The sequence below is a fragment of the Chelmon rostratus genome, chromosome 20, assembly GCF_017976325.1.
Source record: "Chelmon rostratus isolate fCheRos1 chromosome 20, fCheRos1.pri, whole genome shotgun sequence".
Classification (NCBI taxonomy): domain Eukaryota; kingdom Metazoa; phylum Chordata; class Actinopteri; order Chaetodontiformes; family Chaetodontidae; genus Chelmon; species Chelmon rostratus.
The window spans coordinates 15,059,446-15,078,230 of NC_055677.1; the positions used below are offsets into that span (position 1 = coordinate 15,059,446).

The following is an 18,785-nucleotide window of genomic DNA, read 5'->3' on the forward strand; positions in this document are numbered from 1 at the left end:
TGCTTTTGATGCCTTTTTAGGCTTTTGTGTTGGATTAGTTTTGTGGTCACAGCCTTCCTATGGATTTGCATCCCCCACCACATAAACATAGCTCGGTGATTCTCCTCAGAGGTTAAAAATTAAGGCGCAAGACCATTGATTTAAACAACACATATATTTATAATTCACAAACAAGAACATCTGACTAATAGGCTGATGTTCAAATGAAAAACAAAACACTGGTTTGCTTTAATCAGCTTGGGTGAACGTTTTAGAGAAGATGGCTTGAGCTTTGTTTGTGTGTGCGTGTGTGTGTGTGTGTGTGTGTGTGTGTGTGTGTGTGTGTGTGTGTGTTTCGCATCAAGAAAATGAAAGTTAAAGCCCCAGTCTATACTTTATGCGGAGCAGCATTCCCTCCCAACCATCGGAGTCCAAACGGCCTTCATTTGAAAACAGCTGTGTACACGCTGCTACATGAAATGTGGCGCTTGGGGACTGAACGTCGGGAGGAAAAGGGTGCAGCACATCAAAGGCAAACTGTGACTCTAAAATACACATTAGACTAACTTTACTTCTGTGTCTTAATCTTTGTGGTATTGCCTCCAAAATCTGGATGTGTAAAAAATGTGTGTTGCTCACAGTCGTCACACCAAACCTAAACAATAACAATTAAAGCTAAAATTACAACAGGGGGGATAAAGTGAGCATTACACAGTGCACTATATTGCAGAATAAAGGCTTTGCAGTTGCACTACTTCAAAAAAAGTCAACTTAGGTCTTGTATTTTACACAACTGCGAGTCACTGTTATCTACTTCTGAAATGAGGGAAGTGTGATGCATAGCTTACAGGTCACGGTTCGGTAATGAGCTCTCATTTTCTGAATACAAAATCAACTGGAAGCAACATATTCTAAACAGAAACTGACTAGGTTTGCTCAGCACTGTTGAAGGGTCTGAAATCTACTGCATGTTTGAAATGTAACCGTTGTCCTTCAAAATGGGTGCAGCGAGATGCAATAGATCACCTGAAAATCACAATTCACGAGGCCTCTGCAAACTAAATTCTAGGAGAATTTTCCTCCTCTCCCTGCTCCAGTGGTGAACCTGGTTGCCCCAGCAACAGATTCTGATTGGATGACAGGAAGTCCGTAGTCCACCTCGTACTGCATGGCCTGAACAGAGGAGGACAGATTAAACCAATCAATAAATGACAAAATGTCAGCAAATCAATGAAAGAATCCACCTGAACTTTGCTAATCTGTTATATGTCATATGAAGCTGACATGTTGGTGTCGTAGATATTTCTCCGTCAGGTGTACCTGCGTGAAGGAGGGAGCGTCGTAGCAGCTGTGCATGGCTGAGGAGCGGTCGGCCCGCAGACACTGCTGAGGGAAGGAGCTGATCTGCTCCGCTAGCTGCAGAGCTTCCTGTAAAGCTGTGGCAGCACCATGAAGTAACACAGATGAACACAGGGAATAACAGGGAATGCGTAACATGACAGTGAGCAAATTAAACTTCATGATCATAATGAAGACGTAATCAAAGTTTCATCAACATGTTTTTAAGTATTCTGACTGGATAAACTCTACTGGAGAGAACAGGGTGGATTTGTCTGCATTAAGGTCACTAAATGTCTCGGGATTCTGTGAAAAATAAGAGGTTTTGTGCACATGTTTCTTCAAATATTACAGCTTAATTCATCTATATTTAACATACTGTAATATGGTCAGGTATTGTTCCAATGTATCTGTACAAAACGGAGCTGCTGCAAAAACAGTTTATTAGATTAGCAACTTTTTCCAAAGCTGCTGTAGCTCTCTTTTTTTAAACTGCAGGTGTGGACCATTTTTGATATCAACATTCTATGAATCTGTACATTTGTATACAGATTTACCTCATGGTTTAGATATTGTTTTGCTAATAATTCACAAGTCCATATTCAGCCAACTGGACTAGCTAACAATCTTCTTTTTCCTTTGTGTAAAACATCCCACCTCTGTCTGTTTTCTATTATTCTATGAGTTCTCTTGTGGGATGAGAATGTACATATAATGGATTCCACTGTGTCATTGTCAATGTACTAAAAGAGAATACATTAAAATGCACTGCACATTTGATTTGGAACAATGATGATCACTATGAAACCATTCATAATACAAATACAGTAAACACTCCTGCTCCTCTGCATTTCTTCGTACCATAATTCTACACTTATTTTACATGTGCAGTTTACCTTTTATATGTCCTTGGGTGTAGTTTTCATACAAGCTATTACAGGTTTCTACCACACCATCACACATACCTTCATATTTCCCTCATGTGTTTTGTGTTTATGTACGCGAAACAAATAAACAAAACCCTTTCTCTTATTACAAAAGCCAAAATCACCAGCCCGTCCACGCTGCCTTTCCCTGCTGCTGTGTCTCCATGAGCTTTACCCGTGCCACTCTGCCTCCTCGCCCACATGAAAGCACTGGACCACATCCAGATCAGTCCTATGGAAAGAGCTACGCCTCGTGATGCCAAGCTTTGATGCCCTGTGTGCGTGTATGTGTTGGTGAGTTGCTACTTCTTGGCTTCCCTCTGATGTTAAACCCTCGCTAAGTGATCATCCCTCAGAGAGGCCAATTAGGCCGAGGCTTGACTGTGGGAAGAGGAACTTCCTAAAAGAATTAAGCTAATCTTCTTCTAACGTCTAAGGAGAGAGGGGAGGGAATCTGAGATTTGCACATGGAACGGCTTTTTTTTGGGGATTTAAGAATACGGGAGTGTTCATGCATTAATATAATACAGGAAATGCCATATTGAAATGCGTGCATAGCTTAATACTCAGACTGCTGCTTGAATGAGTGAGGAGAGGACGGTGCTAATGTTGAGTTATGGCTTCAGCGTGGTGTTGGAGCCAAATAAAGAAAACAGATTCACTGGAACAAATTTAGATTATATATGATTTTTGTCTGATCTTACCTAAAAGACAGGCTCTTAAAAACTACGTTTCCTGAATGAAACTGGGTCACAGGCCTGTTTCTCTGTGGTGTCTACAGGACTGGTCTTCACAGTGAATAACGATTTCTACTTCCCCCCCAACAGACAGAGGACTCTCAGCTTCCCCCATACCTGCTCTTTATATCTCTACCATTTGCCATCAAATGTCCTACAATGCTAACTACAATACACTGTAAACCCACCATTAATCATATACTTATTTATGAATCGCACCATAATTTCCTGAATTTCTTTTCTCATTATCAATGTTGTAGAAAAGTCTGGCTACTACATTCAACTACTACTGGATGAATCTACAAAAGCACTGCAATGGCAGTCATGTTTTAGACTGATGATCATGACATTTTAAATTATATAATATGTACTGTGTTTTTACACAGGACCTCTGATCATAAAACTCATCGAATTATATAAAAACATAAACATTGGTGAGCTGCGTTTTCTCTAAAAACTTTCTCCATCTGCCCTTTTCATGTCACAGCACTGATAAAGACAGGACATAGACGACAATACCTTGGCCATCAGGAACAACTCTGTTAGCCAGTCCGTAGGCGAGAGCCTCCTGTGCTCCGATTGGCCGTCCAGTCAGAATCAGGTCGAGGGCTCGAGACAGACCGATGAGACGAGGGAGCCGCACCGTGCCTCCATCAATCAGGGGAACTCCTGAAAGAAGAGATGCTCAGTATCAGATATGCCTGTGGGTCTACTTGTATGACTGTGATGCGTGTACCAAGATGAGTACTGCAGAGTATCCAAAATATTCCATGCTACATCAGACCAATGCATTTATACTCACTAAAATCCCTCAAGAGCCCCAAATGATTAGTTGATTTATGCCCATTTTCTTGATTTTGTCTAACTGATAAATAAAAAAAAATGACAGACTGATTGATAATGAAAATAATTGTTAGTTGCAGCCCTATCTTAAATGCTAAAAATTAGTCTGTGTTGCAGACTGGTTGAAAATATCTACACCTTCCTGCTGCACTGCTGATCTAACACATTTGGAGATTCCTTTGTGCCAGTACAAAAATATCCAGAATATGGGGGTCTTTAGACAAAAAATATGGATTATTTAACTGTAAAAGGTGAGAGGATATGTGGGCCACTGTGCCAGAGTATTGGGTTCAGCTCACTTCAGCTGTGTGAAAGCAGCCCAAGAGACACATATCAATCTGCTGGCATTAATCTACCTCTACAGCTGTCAGGGGAACAACGTTTTTTAAACAATTTTACTCCTTAACTGTGACTCTGTTTTCTTTCCGACAGTGCGTGAAAACTCAAACTCCTCCTTACTCCCGGTCTCACTGGACACATTTGCATTATTTCTGAGAATGAGGGATGGGAGGGAAGAGAGAAACTAGAGGAGAGAGAGCACACTGCAAGGTACAGTAAGCTTCTGGCATCTGTCCTAATTTCTAAAGAGCACCAGCTGGAACTGGCATACTTTCTACCGTTCAGCGTTCCCAAGATCCTCGCCACAATCCCAACTCCCTAATTCCTCCAAGTCGCTGATTCTATTTGACCGCCCCTTATTGAGAGCACATGTGTCGGACATGTTTTCATAACCCCAAATCATCATGCTAGCTCTCGGTTTTTTCCTCCCTCCTCTGCCATTCGGTAGGGAGTCGTGGAAACACTGTGATTCTATTCATACTCTGCAAGCTACTCTCTTTCTCTGTGTCACTCAAATGAATGAAATTGGAATACATGGAATACCAGTGATAGTACATGTGCCACCAATCCAGGGGCCTGGTTTGGGTTCAGTCACCATATATGGCGTTCTGACAGAAAGGAGACTGTGATTAGGTGGGGGAAGGAGGATGTTACACTGTCTGGAAATACCAGATTTGACTCAAATTTTCAGTCATCCCCCATTACAGGAATATACTCTACTGAAACGTAAATTACAGAGTGTTTGGCTGAGCCAATGAAATGCAACATATGTGACGCCTGAATTCCTTTCTCGGGAGCTCAGTGATAAGAATAGAGCAGATCCTTGCAGCACAGGTGTGTGTGAGGTTCAAGGTCTTTTCAATATTGACTGAGACAACAACCAGGAGTGTCTGAGGCAAGGTTTTGCTCCGTGGAGATCTGTCGTGCAGCACATGTAACTTCACACGCTTACATGCATAAGCACATTCCTATACAAGTACGTCTGTACAGCGCACACACACACACACACATCCTACAGTGCAGTGGCTATAACCCTACATTGTCTGACACACATCCACAGCCCTATTAGCTGAACTCAAACAACCGTCAACACCACCTACACTGTTCCAAACATGTTCATTTAATCTTAAAATCACATTTAACTATTGATAGTATAAAAGCAGTTTGCATGTGTTTCAACCATTTGGCCATTACTTTTTGCTATTTCAGCCATTTTTGCAACACTTTTAGCTTTTTCACCATTTATTTATTATTTTCAGTTATCTATTTCAGTGATCTATGCACTTTAATATATCTGTTTCAACCCTTTATCCATTCCTTTTCACTTTTTCAACCATTTCTGCATTACTTAGAGAAGTATTGGAACTGCTTATCCATTACTTTTAGCTAATTATTTTAATCATTTAATTATCACTTTTAGCTAACTGCTCTCTAACAGTACCTAATGTCCAGGTGTTACAGTTTAATTAATATTTGAAAATAACTTTTAATCAAATTCTGATTTAAATGTATTCATTTATGTAAAATTTGTTGAGCCACTGCAACTGCAGAAGTACCCTCTGGGGTACATGTAGCCCTGGTTAGGAATCATAGTAGTTAGTGACAGGACTATCACAGCACTATCCATCTTGATTACAGCAAAAGACAGAAAGACGAATAAAAATGACAGAGTGATGCGGGAGGCTGGCTAGAAACAGTAAGAGGCACACAGAGGTGGAATGAGGCAGAGGAAGACAGAGCCTCACTCTTCGAGGATAGATAAAGAACCAGGTTGACCTCCAGTCTGTCTGTCTTTGGTGCTGCTGTTGGCACCATCGCTATCAGCAACCGGAAGGATCTCTCTTCTTATCCACGGCACTCGTCTCCAGCACCTCCAACCCTCACCCTTCTCTCTCTGTCTGATAGTCCTGTCTCTGATGTGTCCTGTTTGTGGGAATTTACACAGATCTGTGCTTTGTCCCACATGAATGGGAGCCTGGAGGTTGGGAGCACCTCCTTGAAGTAGTTTTAACTCAAAAGGCATGTTTGGCTTTAAAGAAGATGGTTGAGGCGGCGAGTGGTGGCTTCTGATCCCTTATTCCATGTTTCTTAGAGGAAAATGTTTGGCAGTGATCCTGATACAAGATAATCAGTCAGCGTCCGCAACACAGAAGTGCGGATTTGTCATCGCTGGCATAAACATTTGCAAAGGAGTCCTCAGCCTTCTTGTTCAAAGCAGATAAGCCCATTGTCAAGACTGCGGCTTGTTATTAACAAGGTTGAACATGAGTCAGCAAAGCCTATTGTTTAATAACTAGATAGGTGGTTCTCTTCCTGCATCACAGCTTATCTGACTGATGTGTAGGAGAAGTCTGGAGGAAAAAAAAAAATCTTGTATTTTATCTACTTGCTGCAGGGTTTGGTATGATGTGTCTGCCTGTGATATCAGCACAGCTCCGCTTTTCCCAAATCCTATTTGAGTCATCACAAAAAGTTGCATTTAGAAACTTAAATTTGGTATTTTGATTTTTAGGACCCTCAAATCAGCATTCACTTATTTAAAAAGACCATTTAAAAGTATTTCATCACATTTTTCAGCATAACTTGTTTTGTATAATGTTTGAAAAAAATTCTGACACATTTAATGACACAAAGTTTTTAACTGCTGTAACTTATACTGATCAACAAATGCTAACCAGTACAAGTGCTTTTTCACAGGCTGAAAGGACAGTTAACTACAATGTACAGTGACATTTTAAAAATTGAACTATGCCTTTATTTTATTTTTACAACAAAAGACAAAACATAATGTTCGGAATGGTTCCTTTAACTGTGCTAAAATGATAACAGCGTAAAATGAACATTTGAAAGGTTCATCTACGTTTTAACTGCAACAACAAAATGCTGCAGATCTTCTTAAAATCGTAAGAATCTATTCAGTATAAATTTAAGAAAGAAAGAAAAGGAGCTGGGTTCAACCCACCTGTCAGCTAGTGTTCACCCTGCTGAAATGTCAGATGACACTGAACCAGGTAAAAGACTGCTGATCTACAGCTGACCCCTGAACTCCTTGTGGACTTGGCAACCAAAACAGAAAAGGCATCATTTTTGTACCTGCTATTGGTACCAAGTCTGACAAGATTAGACCACACTCCATGGGGCATCACATCCACCGGCTACAGCTGCTAATAACCTGCGAACAGAGTGTGAAACACCACACACTGCGGTGTTCTGGTTTGCTGCTGGTGCTGCTGGCATCCTCACCACATCAAAGTAAGATCCAGTACAATGGCCTCCCATGAGGGTAATGCGATTAAGTTTGATGTGGATTAACAATTTCCGGACAACGGCACCGTGAATGGACAGAGGGAAAAGAGCAAGCCTTCAATCGGAGGCTCACTTTGAAATACTCACTGGGAATCGAGGAAAATAGCTCCCATTGGGCTGGGTCAAACACGAGTGCCACACAGTTAAGTTGATTTCGTGTATTTAGCCCACAGAGTTAATACCAGGGCTGTGTCTTCTCTAGTTTGTGGGGCACCATTATGTGAGACCACCAAGGCTGCAAACAGGCCTTGAACAATGAAAACGGCAGAAGACGTGTAGCACCTCAGTGCAAGATCACATGAAAGTATAAATATGATCAGATCCTATCACAAACCCCATCTGCCCCAAAGTCACTGAATTTGAGGTACAAAGCTGAACATTATTCTAATTTTTGATAAAGACATTGTTATCATGATTTGTATTTAGATTGCCCATTATTTGCCATCAATTTATCCACATCAAACGACTTCTGTCTGCACACAACTGCTTTGTCCATTCACTCTTTATGGAAAAGAAACCTGAAGTTTCAAAAGCAGTACCGGTTTTGAGGCGAGATGATGTAATCACTGGACTATGTCACTCAGTTTCAAGCTCACTGAGCGGGTGTTTGAATTGGCCGATGTTATGTCAGCTTTGGACTGAGGTTTGACTTGGATTCAACATGTGGCTTCTTCTTCTTTGGCGCTCTTTGTCGGTCCCTCGTCCAGGTATGAGACAGGACTTAAAACTGGGAAGAAGAGAAAGGGACGAGACGCAGACCTGGCCGATTGGTGTATGTGTGTTTGAGGGGTCTCCATTCAGTACTATCCTAACAATCCTTAACAGCCCCCATGCTCGCCTGATTTAGTCTCACCATGTAAAGAAAAATCCTTGAGTGAAACACTAGTGAACTATTTTAAGTTTCCTTTTCCGGTGCCAGCTTCTTTTTTTTTTCTCTCTTGCTTTGTGATGTTCCTCTGGTTTAAGAAACCAAAATAACATCAGGGAATTAAGTAAGCATGGTGGTTTTTCATTCAGGTCTCTCAAAATTCAATGAGCAGTAGACACTAATACCAGACCCTTGTGACGCAACCATCTCCTCCTTCTCATTTCCTCCTCGGCGGGGCAGAGGGGCCCCAGACAGGAAGCCGCAGGTTCGGCAGCCAATCACGTGCCAGAAAGCTGTCAGATCCTTATGGTTGCCATTGGCCCACATCAGAGCGGTGCAGCAAGCCTCTGAGGGTTTTTCGACTCCAAAGCCACCAGGGATTCCCTCCGGCTGCTGCTGCCATCTGTGCCCGACCCCAAAACGGTTACAGAATTCAACCATTAAAAGGAAATAATCGGTAAGAAACACAGAATCTTTAAATAAACTGTGCGTCCCACGGCGCAGTGCTGTGTTTGATGTAAATGGGCAGGGAAGTTTGGTTTTCAATTGTTTAATGTTGGTAATATAACTTAAGTTTAAATGCATGCTGCTGTGCCTTTTTCCACGGTAACGTCTGTTTTTTTCTAAACTTAAGGTCTCATATGGAATGCAGCCCCATTAAATCTTGTTAATGATCCCTCACCCACACCGGGATTTCAACTACACTAACTACAGGCTGAAGATGCTGGTTGTGCAGCATTCAACTACGCAGAGTATGGGTACAAAAAAGCAGTCAAAGTAATAATCACTCTGCTAAATGCACATCTGAATGAGAAACCACAGTGGTTTTAACTAAGCTGGGTTAAACGACGTGAATGTGTTGACAAACAAGCCTGAAGATATGTGGCAATCAAGACGCAGAGAATTAATTACTGGGAGGAAATGTGCAACTTAATGTGTCAAAACCGCAGTAATGCTCATTTCTGCCTCCCAAACATAGTTGTGAGCTGATGGAAGAGGTTTGAGTGCAGGCGTTAAATTAATAACATGCCTACAAACTGAGAGTTTTGAATCTATTGAAAGAAGTTTGCCAGTTTGTGTCCAGAGATGCACTAATAATGTTAAAATTATAACCCTGGCATTAATTTCTCCCACGTCTCTCTCCCCAATCTGAACCTCTGTCTTCACGGGTTTTCCTAATTCTCCTCTTTTTGTGTCTGGCAGACAGCAAAGCCTGTGCTTGAATTTGAACACTAACAATAGTCAACATACAGAATTAATAGTGGCAGACATGATTGTTTCTCTAGGTGCATTTTTAATACTTCGGTGAATCTTTTAACTTTTGGACTCTAATTGCACAATCAATGACAAGCACAGGATATATGCAATTAGATGTGGGGGAAAAAAGCTAGATGTTTACACACAAGCAGCCATAGAAGAGCTTTAACTATATAAACTATAAAAAAAAAATACTGGAAAAACTGACCAACTGATCAAAAGCGAACAAGTTTAACAAGTTGTGAAAAGACATTTCCTACCTAAAAAGTACTCATGTGAAGTCCGATAGCCAGCCCTGGTGGTGAGCTAATTGAACTGACTGAAACAATTAACACTTAACTATTAACATAACATAATTAACATGCTGGTGAAGGCTTGATCCCCATTCCCCATTACTATGGAGCATTAAATTGTGGTGTTTCAAAAATATTAGTAATCAATTATGTTTAGCTATGAGATAAATTATTTCAAAGTAATAATGATGTTGAAATGGCTCTTAAAGTGAAAAGTAACAGTGCAGAGAGACTGGAGCATGGCTTGGCACTGCAGACTTGCAACCAGACAGTCTGGGAGGACGGACAGTCGGACAGACACAAAGACAAGGGCACTGCCAGGATGCTCCCCTGTTAAATTACAGGCCTGAGATGATAAGCCCTGCATGTTTACACTCTAAATCTAGTACTGCCAGTAAATTATAGTACAACAGTTGTATTTATAAACACCATGGATGTATTTTAAACCCTCTGGCAGCATGGGTGAAGCAATGACAGCTATATGAGAGATGCTGCAACGGTCCAACACGAGCCACTTTTACATCGTAAAGCCAACAATGACTTGCTGGGATCAGGATTCGCTTTAAGTGTTTACAGCAGAAGATCCAAAGTACTACTTGTTCTTTTAAAACTACAGCTGAGTCAGCGGGCAAACTGTGCCAGTAAGCTACGAGACGCCAAAAAAGGAAAATGTTGTTTATGAGGAAACTGTGTGACATAAATAATATGTAAGCCCTGTTTGGCCCCGCAGTGGAAACCTGGCAGTCGGTTGCTTCCTCTCCTACTTATCAACACTGCCCAGCAGACTCTGGCTGCGATGCCAAAAGGTCACCGTCAGTGGTGTTATCGCACCATGACTCCGTCGTTACACACAAACAAGAGGAGGCTGGGGTGATAACAGAGGACAGAGTAACAAAGTTGAAAAATAGAAACGGCGTTGACTTCCTGGCATTAGGAGACAAATGATGTATGCTTGGATGCAAAGAAAAACAAGGACACTTTCATGGACAGACAGAAGGACAGTATAAGAGGGAAGAGAGATGGTCTGCTGCATATAGGACCCTTGGCTCTTCTTCAGCATCATTGACAGAACTATTCCTATCACTACTGCCAGTAGAGATAGGACTGTTTCAGCAGTATTAACGGTATAATTTAAAGGAGAAACAGTATGTTCATTAGCATCACTAGCATTAAAAGAGGAACATCAAAAAGCAGTAGCTTTAACTTACAGAAGATGAGTCAAATAGAAGCTACGACATGAGCACTAGCTGAGATTGTACTAGAAACAGGAAGTGGTAGTCATTGTAGGGGGGCTGCCATTTGTTCCCACAGCCCGTTATGCCAAAACCCCAATAGTTTGAAAAACCAAAAGACCCTCCCAATGTCTCTCTGATTGGCTAGTGTTCGTTGCTTGGTTACGTTAGGGTCAAAAATGTCAGGGTCAGAGCCAATCAGAGGCAGAGAAGAGGAGGGTCATAGCGGAGTAAGGATGGGAATAAAACAATGCAGGGAACAAGCAGAGAAAAGTGTTTCAAGTAGTGGTAGCTGCCGAGCAAGTGCTCAGAGGTATCACTGCTACTACTGCTGCTGCTGCAACTACGAGTGACAGCTGCAGGGGTACTAGACATACATGAAGTGGCCACAGTAGTTTAGTAACTCTTGCAGTTTTTAAACTAGTGGTTGTGTTCTCTGTCAGGGTAGTACTGCAGAGTAGCAGTCATAGTATCAATACTATCGATTTAAGGAGTAATATTAGCTGTAATAGTTGAATAATAGTAGTGCGACTAGTAGAAGAGGAGCCTGCAGCAGCAGGAGTAGAAGAGAAGGATTAAATGGATTTAAAATTGATTTCTCCATGAAACAAACTGTGTGAAGGTCGCTGGTTCAATCGCTGGTTTTGCAGGATAAACCCCGAAAGTGAACAAGATTAGATCGTTACCACCATTGGCCTTAAGGCCATAAACCTCCAGTATCTCAGTGAAGCTACCTTGAAAACAGGTTCAAAAGCTCCAGCGGTAATGGCACTTGTAGCATTTTTAAACAAAGAAGTAGTAGCACTGTCCTAACACCACCACTGCTGGTAGAAGGAGAGTGCAACATTACACGGTAGTAGCTGTAGTAGCACTAAAGACAGCTGTAGCATGAGGTGTCAGACGTACCAAACCTGCGACAGAACACCCCCATGATGGCGCTCTCCTCCACCACTCTCAGATCTGCCAGCAGAGCCAGCTCCAGCCCTCCAGCCACAGCAAAGCCACTGACTGCTGCTATCAGCGGCTTTGACAGCTCCAACCGGGATGGACCCTGGGGGGAACAATCGAATTAGTACACATACTATACATGCAAAGCTGTAGGACATGAGCATAGTGAAATCAACACAGAAGGAATAAAAGGCAGCAACACTTCTTCCTGTAGAATATAGAATATAGCATGTCTATGTGAATCTATATTTTCACCATCCATTTCAGGCTTTTTTTGCCTCTCTGATTTCCGTGGTTTATCTCCTAACAGTGTTCTAGATTTTATTTCCAGATTTCTTTCCAAAACTGGTCAAACAAAAGAGTAAGAAATGATCCAGGTTCTGGTTTCTGCTGAACAAATGAAGCTCTGTGAGAGATGCAATGCTGTAATTTTCTTCACAGGAGGTCCACTCAATCCCAAAGAGTTAACATGCAATCCAAACACATTCTATGTAGGATGCCGTTTTTATAGCTTACAGTACTTCATTTGTGCTATGGTCCTTATTCTTTGTGAAGCTTGTTTTGTTTTTGTTTCTATTATGGGTTCCTTTTGTTTGTTGTTTTCTGTGAAGCGTTATTTCTTGATCTTAATACTTGGTTTATATTGCAATTTCAACTTGTACTTTTTGTTTTACCCCAGGGAGACTAGCAACCACTTGGTGGAGGCTAATGGGGATCCATTAAAGAATACATAAACAAGTGATAGCAGAGTGCCAGAGGACTCACAACTATAGTTACTGAGGAATTTCCATGATTCAACCTTCATCCTTCCCTAAATCCAAATCTTCACCACTACCTGTCTTCCCAAATCCTTAAAAATACTCACAATCACTACAGGCCACATCTTCTGGTTTTATATTTTTGTGGAAACCTTTAACCTTCCATTAAGATCATGAGGAAATATAGATATAAGCCTCACCAGCGCACACACACAGACACACACCCCAAACAGAGCTCACCAGCGGACCGGGACCCTTGGTGACATCTTGCTCCAATTTGAGGGAGGCTGTGTGATTGGCCAGCTCTTTCAGATCATAACCAGCGCAGAAATTCCCTCCTGGAGGAGACCACAAAATTACAAAGTATGGCAGCTGGAACGTCAGAGAGGAAGGGAAAATGATGAGGATGAAAAAAACAACAAGTTGAGCTGGAGTCCGAGGGCTGCAATTTGGATAGCAGCTTGCTTTGGGCTGGCTGGCACACAAATGCTTCTCTTCCCTAAAGAGCCCAAATCCAATACATAGTCACAGATCATGCATGACACAATATCCTCATTAATGGAAGACTAACATACTCCGACCACAGCCCCTTCCGTTGGATTCATGTGGTAATTACAACATTACCCAAGAGGCCTACAAACACTATGTCACAGGCTCAGGCAGGGACTCATAAAATCCTCCTCTCTCCTTAATGTAACTGTAATGAAAATGATTATAACAAACACATGTGCCAGCAACACCCATCAACTGGGAGCTTTGATTACAGCTGTGGGTCAGTGCAGGGCAATTACAGAAAAACAGTGCGTCATGCTGTTTATGGGAGCAGCGACGTGACGGAGCTCCCTAAACTCCTTTGTCCTAGTAGGTAAAAAAAAAAAAAAATAGAAAAAGAGCAGAAGTTATGCAGAGCTGGTCCATTCCTTAAGGATGGTAAAGCATTATTGAAACTCTTGAGGTTTGTTAGTGAGAGATATTCTCTTTACTTATAAGTTGAAAATAAGCGGTGCAGTGATACCACAGACGCTGCTGTGAGAGAAAAGCAATGATAGGGAGACGAAGCTGAAGCCTTAAGGGATAATTTCACCTAAATCATGAAAAAAAAAAACACATTTTCAGCACACAGTAAATAGCTTTCTTCTGTAGAAACTATATAATGTGGTCAAAAGTAAGTGGACGGTCATATCTGGCCTCCAGGGGTAACAAGATTAATTTGAGTTGTGGTGAGATGATTAATAAAGAAGTGAAGCAGAAACAAACATGATGTGCTGCACAAAAATACATGAGATTTAGTTGTTTTGCAATTTTTTTGTGTGTGTTGGGGTTTGGGTTCTTGCGAATTACTAGAAAATTTTACCACCTGAAAAGTTTCTAAAAGCAGGACGCATCAATTTAAGGGGATACATGCCATAAACGTTGGGGTCCACTGGTCAAACAAACAGACAACTATGTGTTTAAAGACCCTTTGCTGTTTCAATATGATGACAGGGCTTTTTCACCGTAGAGATTCTGACTTTTATTGTCTGAAAACCAAAAAAGGAATTCATTAGACTAATGATAGCTGAATTCCATTTAGCTGCTTTAGTTTCAGGGTCCTGTTATTTTGCATGTCATTTGAACAGGCTGAACTGACTGTTTATAGTTTAAGTAGTAGTATAGTAGTAGTAGTAGTAGTATAGTTTAAGTTTAAGTTTGTCACATGATGATAATGTCAGAAACACAAATTTTAGGACTGTACAGTGTGTTTTAATAGGACTAGTGAGGCTTTACGGACATTAAAAGTGGTCTCAGCTCAGTTCAGCTGAACATGTGCCTGTAGTGACACAGCTGGGTTGACATCTAGATTGTAGCTGACCACAAACGCCTTCAGAAACCCAAATCCCGAACACTCCAAATATGTGCCAGCACACTCAAAACCTGCGGAAAGCAATTACTCTTAATTTTACAAGTTAAAAAAAAAAACATGCCGACACTGAAAAGTGAGAGCTGAGAGAGTGATCATGTTGGCGCTAATTTGAACAAAATGGATTCCTTATGTTTTCAGAAATACTACATCCAAACTAAAACCACCCTGCTTGTCATCTCACAACACAGACAGGCTGCTAATCACCAGCGAAGTTCAGTCGTCCTGTTGTAGGGGAGCAGCGATACAGGACAACCTGCTGACAGGAATATGTGAAGGGACGATTAAAAGCACATTACAGAAGAGCCACTTTAGCTGGAACGACGTACTGTGCTGCTGCTCCTAGCCCATTTACCACGAGCTAATTACTCTCTAACACACACCGTTTTCTGTTCGCTGAGACTGAGGCTAGTGGCACTCAGCAGCCGTCATCTGGAGAGGCTCCAACCTCTCAAGTACCAAACAAAGTATATACTTGTGTCTCTTGAGGCCACAGTGCACTTCATACAGCAGACAGGTTGATCCAGGTTGAAGACATTATTTCCACAGAGGGAAGGAGTTCATTCAGTGAGTGTGATGATTATTTTTAGAGGTATTAGGAACCGTGGCATGATTCTGGCTTTCGGCAGCTGACACAGTGCAGGCCACCTCACAGGTGTGTGTGTGTGTGTGTGGGTGGGTGTGGGTGTGTGTGTGCGTGCGTGTGTACTAGTCTTGCCTTCCGGCATGTTGGCTAGATGTAAGGACTCAATGGAGCAAAGGCTGGAAAAAAAGATGCAGAGGAGGAAGGTGATGGAGAGTAGGTAGGTCAAGTGCTGAGGACAGAGGAGAGGTGAAGGGCTGAGGAAGGATGAAGGAGTAAAACAAATAGGACATTTCATCGACTATCCCATCACTTTCCATAACTGCATCAGAGCACATCTACAACCCACAATGTTCTCCCTCTCATCACTGCAATGTTGCCACAAGCAACCAGTGGAGACTCCAGGAAGTTACTGCCCCTGGTAGTTTTTTCAAATTTAGCATACACACATACGGATGGTACTAACCTTCTCACATAACTCTCTACAAAAAGGATAGTACACATATTTCTCCCAAAGTCAAACAATTTATTTAAAAGGTCCAGAGTGTAGGATTTAGGGGGATCTATTGGCAGAAATGTATATAATATTCATAAGTGTGTTTTCATTAGTGTATAATCACCTGAAAATAAGGATTGTGTTCTTAAGCCCTTCATGATCTACACAGGGAGCAGGTTCTCTTTCACAGAGCCCGCCATATTGCAATAGCAGGCCGGAAAGGACAAACTAAACGATGGATCTAAAGAAAACACCTATAGCTTTTTTTTACGTTACCTGAAGACCACCACAAGTTCTCCTAAATGCTTGGAAAAGGGTGAGTGGAGGGGACACCCCGAAAACTTGGTATTTCACCCAAATTGGTGTCATTTTGCAGGAAGCAGTAGTAGTGACGTAGGAGTTTGGCGAGCTCTGTGATTTGTATATTTGTTCTCACAAATGCACATGAAAATTGATAGTCTGCATTATAAGCCCATTTGCGCTGTTATAGGAGAAGGTGGCCTTCAGGTCTGTTGGTAAGCCTTTAGGAAGCCAGGTGTCGTCATGTAAAGAAGGACAAAGTCCCTGTGGGTGTAGGGACTAGGTAGTGGTGCATGAACGAGTCAAACACAGGACTGTCACCTAAGAGACTGGAGTTTGAGTTCTGTGTGAAACCAGAAGTCAATGTTGAGTTTTTATTTTTGGTTGACTTATTACTTTCTTTATAAAAATACCAAGTTTTAGTAGATAACAAAATGAGGGGAACATAAATTGAGGAAGAGGAAAAACAGAGGAAAATGACTGATGCAGAGGGCGGCTGGTAGGCCTGTGAGTAGAGACAAAATCCCTCAACAACATTTAAAATCAGAGTTACTCTATGTAGTATGTCTGCCTTTCTCTACATCTGCCTGAATGATGTACCTATGAGCAACAAACTGAACTGAGAAGCAGATTTTCATCCATCCATTTTATCTCTTACCTTTCCCATGCAGGACAGCCACGTTCAAGTCCGGGTCACTGTCGAAGGCCTCCAGGTCTTCGAGCAGACGCCTCGCCGTCTCCTGGTTCACCGCATTACGCACCTCTGGGCGGTTTATCCCCACGGTAACCACAGACCCCCTGCGCACTGTGACCACAGTCTGTCCCGCAGCTAATGACAGAGGATGATCAAGATGCACAGACAGAAACCAACATGGACCACAACACTTAGAGAGAGGCCCACTCAGAGACATTAAGTTGAAACCCCACAATAGGAGGGATGGAGATGGAATGTAAATCGTTTTATGTGGACAGACTTGATAACAGAAACAGTGACAGACAGCGAAACAATGAAAGAGATGGCGTGGGCTGAGGTGAGGGCCTTGGCTCTCGCTCTGTCTCAGTGTGTGTTTATAAGTGTGTGTGTGTGCCAGTGATTGTGGCTTGAGGTTGCAGCAGGCAGTTGACCTGACATTGTTGGGGTCATCCCAGGGAATCCAACTGTCAACCGCAGCCAGAGGCGACTGCATCCAAGACAACAGCAAGCAAAACAAAGCTACTGGATGCATTAACCTCGTTCGCACAGGCTATTCGAAGGAGGAGGGACGGCTAACAAAACCCAGTGAAGTGAGGAAAAAAAAAAGGCAATTTGTCTCAGGCAGCCCTTTCTACTTTGCTACACCCAAAACAAATTATCACAGAGTGCAGTGTGCGCAAGGGAGGGGAACCACGTTTTAACTACCTCTGTGAAGTTATTTTCCATTTTATCTCACAGTTAGATTTTAGGACTTCTGATTGTGAGCGACACGCAGTGAGCCAGCAGGGCAAAGCAGATCAAACATAAGGAACGCATCTTAGAGGTGTAATTGTTTCTGAGGGGTTTCGCTTCATTTCCATGCATTAACAACAAATTTCTACACTGCAAAAACAATTCAGACTAGTTCTGAAATGACTAATCTATTGAAAATTAGTCAAAACCTATACTGATGACTTGCTATATTAATTTATTAAGCAAAGGGCAAAACAATGCTTCAAACATGATCATGTTTTGCTTATAATTAATCGATCATAAAATGAAAATAATAGGAGCAGCCTTCATTGGGAAAGCAATCATTTTCACAGCACACATTTTAACATGGTGGAAAATCTACAGGTGGGCCTAAACACATCAAGAAGGGCTGCATACCATTCAGGTTTACCACGTTCAAAGCGTTTCTGTTGAGTGTGCTGGCTCACTGGGTTACTTACGTGAACTGAGCCCTCATAAGATAATTAAATACACCTGTGCGTGTTCTGTTATGACCTGTCAACATGTATGCTGTGAAAAAGGCCTATTAATCACATAATGAGTGAAACCTAACTGCGAAAAGCGTTTATGTTGTGATGGGACTGAAAAGTTAACCTTCCGCATGTGTTCGTTACACAACAGTGTGAATTTTTTTTTATTAGCTTGTTTTGTAAGATTTGCCCCTTTTTCGTGTTCTGTGTTGACTCTAAATCATGTTATTGGTGACATCAGAGTATGTAGTACAGGTGTGTTATGGCGGTGCTGACAGTATGGCAGCCTCTGCTGCCTCCTACAGTCATCATGAAGTTACTGACCGTTTCCAAACATACCCGTTCCTGTGTCGTCTCCCTCCTTCATAGTACTGTAGGATTTTACTGGTAAAGAAAGACTCGCCTTTATCGACGGTCCGAAGGTTTTGCGTTGATAGGAAGCCCTTAAAATTGGCGTCAACGTCCGAAAAAGTTTCTGCGCCATTGCTAACTATCACTCAAGAAACACCACAAGCTCTAACTCTTAAAACACTCGACCAAGTAAGTGCTATCGCATTTATTATATTGAATGTCTTAAAACAAAAAACTATCAATGTAGAATGTAAACGTATGTTATGCTAGCTGACATAAAAACAAAACTTCGATATGAAGGCGCAACACTTTTATACTCCCCACTGAAACAAGGACAATACACACGGTTCTGGGACACATATTGGTGCATTGCAGTGGTAAAAACTACCACCATAC

The 18,785-nt window shown here is 41.8% G+C and overlaps 1 protein-coding gene across 3 annotated transcripts; it reads right to left on the minus strand.

Moving 5' to 3' along the window:
• Window positions 1-145: 145 nt before the first annotated feature.
• On the minus strand, window positions 146-18,722 carry zgc:101569 (uncharacterized protein LOC449822 homolog). Of its 3 annotated transcripts, none has more exons than XM_041961411.1 (7): window positions 18,378-18,722; window positions 16,762-16,932; window positions 13,065-13,162; window positions 12,025-12,169; window positions 3,500-3,649; window positions 1,300-1,415; window positions 146-1,152 (listed from the first exon to the last, which is right to left on the minus strand). In XM_041961411.1, the coding sequence occupies exons 1-7, from the start codon at window positions 18,520-18,522 to the stop codon at window positions 1,045-1,047; spliced, it is 933 nt and encodes a 310-aa protein (XP_041817345.1). In that variant the 5' UTR covers window positions 18,523-18,722; the 3' UTR covers window positions 146-1,044. The 3 variants fall into 3 exon arrangements, with proteins under 3 accessions (XP_041817345.1, XP_041817344.1, XP_041817343.1); XM_041961410.1 differs by having other exon boundaries at window positions 18,363-18,722; XM_041961409.1 differs by lacking the exon at window positions 18,378-18,722 and having other exon boundaries at window positions 16,762-18,340.
• Window positions 18,723-18,785: the final 63 nt, after the last annotated feature.